A 4,932-nucleotide genomic window follows, 5' to 3' on the forward strand; every position below is an offset into this window, starting at 1 on the left:
TTTCCCTAAAGACATCTCCTTGCATCAGACCTCCCTCAGAAGGTCTCTCACCTGCTCCGTGGCACAGCTGCCAGTGCTCCTCCTTTTATTTGGGAAGGTTAATAACATTCAAACCTTTTCATTTGAACTTTTCTCATCCCCAAGCATTTGCAGCAGGAGAATCTCCCAGCAGCTGCAGTGGCTGAGGCTGCAGCAGGCTCCTCATTGCTCCAGGAGGAATAAAAGCTGATTTTTACAAGGGCCTGGAGGGGCAGGACAGGGGGAATGGCTTCCCACTGCCACAGGGCAGGCTTAGAGGGAATTGGAGGAAGGAATTCTTCTCTCTGAGGGTGATAAAGCCCTGGCACAAGGTATCCAGAGAAACTGTGGCTGCCCCATCCCTGGAAATGCTCAAAACCAGGGTGGAGCAACCTGGTCAAGTATAAGGTGTCCCACCAGAACCCCCTGTGTTCTTCAGGGATTAAACATCATTTCTATTCCCCAAAGTGGGACTGTTTTTAAAACTTATTTTCCATTTAAAAGTCCCCTCTTACCATGACAACTCAGATACTTTTCTAACAAGCTCCAGGGTGGCTTCTTGAACTGTGTCCATGCCAGTGAGAATTGGGAGCTTCCACTGCCATTTCTGATGTCATTGCAGGGAAAAATGGTCAGCCAGCAGAGGCTGATTTATCCCAGGAGCCATGTGCCATACAGCACTGTGTGAGTGAAGGAAATTGGATTTTCAGGTCTGAAAGGCCAGAAAACTCATGGAAAACACCCTCAGGCACAGGCTGGGATTTTTGTGGTGTCCTGTGCAGGCCTAGGGTTGGACTGGATTATCCTTGTGGATGCCTTCCAACTTGGGATATTTTATGATTCCACAACGTTTAGCTCTCGAAATTCTCCTTCCCCTCTGCAAACAGAGAGGCTCTGACCCAGAGAAGTGCTGAGGCACCCCAGAGTCTCCCAAGGCCACTCCCCTGTCTAAAGGGAGCTCACTTTGAGTTTGATGGAGTGATGACCGTGTGCCTCAGAGCCAGACAAGCCTGGCAAAGCTGTCACTGGGTGGTACTTACACAGAGACATCCCTAGATGGTGCTAAGAATTAACTTTATGGTAATCTCATCGTGTTCTTTGCTCTGATCTCACTTGCAAAACTTTGGTTCTGGAAGGACAGGACTTTTCAACAAGAAACTGTCAGTTGAGTAGTTAAAAAAAAAAGTTTTATCCAGCTGTATGTATAAAATTCCTGGCTCAAGAATATTTTCCTATTTTCCATCCTAAGTGACACAGCTCCAGGTGTGTCCCAGCTCAAAGGGAGCAGAGATGGGAACTGCAGATGGGGACGAGGCCAGGCTGGACAATTCCAGTGCCCTCAGCTGAGTTCCAGCACTGCTGAAGCACACCAAGGAGACATTTTGGGAAGGGAGAAGGGGCTGAAGGACTGAGGAATTGTCACTTACCCGCCGTACCTGCGACGTCCAGCGGGCGCTTCTTGAGCGCCGTCACCACGGGCCCGTCCTTCCTGCGCAGGAGGGGGCTGCTCCTCCTCTCTGCCACCTTCTGCTTTAGCCTGGAGCGCAGCTTCAGGTTGGGCTCAGAGGCTGCCCAGGAGAGGAAACAGTGTTAGCAGTGTCTCAGCTGTGTTTTACTCAGCCTGCAGCTGAGCTGAGTTGAGTTGAGCTGAGCTGAGTTGGCCGCGGTCGAGCGTTTGCAGGAAGCTAAATTAAATTAAGTCATTTGCTAACAAATATTTGGAACAGATTTTTAATGTAACAAACAGGTCCCAGCCCATGCAACATCTGAATTCAACAACAATGACAGGCATTTGAATTAAAAATGTAATAATCATCCTGCAAAGTCTTCTCTGAGTGAAGACACAGACTCTGGATTAGTGCAGAGTGTGCCCTCTGCCCAACTTGCTCCCAGGCCAGTGGCAAACCCAGCTGATGGGATCCAGCAGAGGAATGGCTGAGCCAGCTGAGATGCTGCTGTTGGTAATCTCTAATGTGCTGCTGGAACAGGCAGTTCCACACCCTCGAGTCATCCGACCCCAGGGTGAGCAGGCTGAGGGAGGGACGCCAAGGCATGGGAAAAGAAAACACCAAAATCAAACCCCACAAGCAAATCAGGTGATTGTCTCCCCTGCTGGTTCCTTGTGTCAGCTGGAGCCAGTGTCAACTCAAGGGAAAGGGCATGAGAGTGTGGCCAAGGAAAGCCACAGCCAGGGAGGAGGAGGTTTGTTTGTTTGTTTGTTTGTTTCTTTACAAAGCAGCTTGGGGTTACATCATCACAGCCCCACAGTTCAACCCTATCTAACAGCACATCTCACACCTGGGAAGTTCCAGACTGCCCAGGGCAGGTGTGGATGCATTTCCTGTGACCATAGCCTTGTGTACACCACACTTTTGAGAGACTCCCTCCAAAACACAAATCCTGAGCTCCCAAAAAGCCAGGGCAGAGCTGCTGGGAAGCCCCAGCGGCCCTGGGGCCAGCGCAGCCGGTGACAGCGCACGCGTTATCAAACCTCCATCAGGGGCACAAAGCTTTAATTCAACACTCCTCCTGCAAGATGATTTCCTCTGGGAGCTTTCTGGTCTCCTGAGCCCTGAGTGAAATACCTGCTGGAGGGTTTGAGGGCTCCTGACAGAGCTGAGTGAAGCAGCCCCATCCTCTCCCTTCCTCAACAGCCCCACCACTTAATCCCTTTGAAGCAGCAAATCCTGTGCTCACTCCAGGACCAACACACTCCAGGGCCAATGATCTACGTGTCTTTGGGAGAATTAAAACAGGGTTTACAAACTGATTTGAATCAACTCAGTCTGGCTGCAGCTATGTTTCCCTTGACCACCAGGTCACGTCGAAGATCAAGCCCGTCCACGTTAATTGCAGGGCTCGAAAAATCAGAAGGCTGATGAATTCAAGATCAAATGCTTGGAGTTAAGCCATCAACACAGAGCTTTGATGGAATTTTGGGGAGGAAGAAAAATGTTAAAAATAAAGGAAAGAGCTTTTTTGTGAATGTTTTGGACAGAAAAATACCAGCAAGAGATAAAGGGAGTGCTAAAAAAAATGCTTCCTCAAGATGATGCTTCAAATGCTGAATGAAGTGCATTAGCAAGGGTGGAATTATCTTCCAGAGAGAGAATTTGCATTTAAAATGGCAGGGGACTGAATGCAAATCTGCTCCCAGGGCAATAATAAAGACTGGACCAGTTCAAACACAAGCTCAGGCTCCAAGCAGCAGCTTCTGTGAGCTCTCTTCAAAACAGAAGTTGGCATGCTTTTAAAAGCAGTGTTTGGGTACACACCTCATCCCACATCCTTACATTCCCAGCTTTAATTTGTCCCAGTTTCTGAGCATTAATAGCTGCCTGGATGCCACACTCATGGCTGGAATGAGATGATCTCTAAGGTCCCTTCCAACAAAACCACTCTGGGATTCTGGGGAAGGGGAAGGTGCCACAGCTGGATGCTGATATGCCCATTTTAAATCAAGGAAATCTAAGCCTATGCCACATCTGTTGGAGGGATCTGTCCCCTGACAAAGGAAAACATGGCAATAAAAACTGCATTTCAGCCCAAAATTTTATTCTTGGTGTTCAGATGAGGGATGGTTTCTGTTGGGAACACACAATTAATTAGGTGGCTTTTAAATACACGGAAGGAATCGGTTCGGAACACCCTAAAAATGAGCAGGGAAACAAAAGATTTGGGGTCACAGATTACCTAACACACCCCATATTTTAAGCCACAATAAAAACCTCCTTCCATCTAACAAAGAGGTGAACAAACATGGGAGATGACAGCCTTCAAAGAGAAAATACCTCCAGCGTAAGTGATTGCCAAAGCAACGTATTGGAATTTGTCAGATTAATCTATTTTAAGGCAAAATCACTCTGTGTTTTCCCCTTCTGCTAGGGGCTGGAGTTTCAAAACACCAAAAGGTCTATTTAAAGCCCTGCTCTGATTCTGTTGTTTATCCCTCAGATATAATCCCAAATCTAACATGGCATCAGGACCTCAGAGAGCATAATCCCTACATGGATTTAATTGGGTGCTCCAGAGCCCAAAGTAGGCGAATTAAAATTCAGCACAGCCTCAAACTCACAGAATTTACATAAAACCTCTTTTATAGTAAAATAATTTAGGCTTGTTCACATGGTTTTTTAAACTATTATATAAGAAAAATATTTTAAAGCTGAAGAGAGCTATCTTTCACAAGTATAAAACAGGAATTTAAACAACACAGAAGCATCAATACCTGACAGTCAGTGCAGGCTCAATGCTGCCTCAGGAGTACCAATTCCATTAGAAATCTCCCCAAATTCACCCTGCCAGGCAATATGCCCAAAAAAAGCCTTGCTAACTGGAGTAAATTTAAAAACTGGAGACTGAACTACCAAACCTAAGTTAAAAAATTACTGTTCCTCCATCTCCTTCACATCTCCAGGTGAAGTAGTTAAAACAAATGCCATAAAATTAGAAAAATTCCCCTCCAGCAAACAAATGAAGCCCATGCCCAAATCTGAGTCAGCTCCCACAAAGCCAGTGGGATTTCTTAAGCACTGACATACTTAATTTGGCCTATAATAAGGATTTATACAAAGAATATTTTGTTTTCCTCCGAGTAAATTAATAACCAGAACATAAGCCAAAAGCTTCCCTGGTTTTCACAGGCTCCAAACCAAGTCACCCCTCTTATACATCACTGTGTGCAGCAGGACCCATGTAATCCAATTCTTCCAACATTTATGTCATTCCCATTGTTTGTTTTTTTTTTTTTCCTAGAATTGCAGCCCCTAAGCTGCTGAACTAATTGGACATTAAGTCTCTGGAAGTCAAAACCCCACCAAGTCCCGGGCAGAGTTTGCCCTGTTCCCACTGCCCATCTACATTTGTGGAATAAAAGCAAACAATGCAGCAGGAAAACCCTGCTCCCAGCCCCTG

The 4,932-nt window shown here is 46.3% G+C and overlaps 1 protein-coding gene across 1 annotated transcript in view; it reads right to left on the minus strand.

Annotated features, from left to right (window-relative positions):
• Positions 1 to 4,932, minus strand: part of HDAC4 (histone deacetylase 4) — a 151,677-nt gene that overhangs the window by 51,206 nt on the left and 95,539 nt on the right. The window contains exon 8 of the mRNA XM_031064399.1: positions 1,446 to 1,586. Within this exon, the coding sequence (XP_030920259.1) occupies positions 1,446 to 1,586 (141 nt within the window). The remainder of the gene's footprint in view (positions 1 to 1,445; positions 1,587 to 4,932) is intronic.

Source organism: Geospiza fortis, unplaced genomic scaffold (genome assembly GCF_000277835.1).
Source record: "Geospiza fortis unplaced genomic scaffold, GeoFor_1.0 scaffold46, whole genome shotgun sequence".
In the NCBI taxonomy this organism is placed as follows: domain Eukaryota; kingdom Metazoa; phylum Chordata; class Aves; order Passeriformes; family Thraupidae; genus Geospiza; species Geospiza fortis.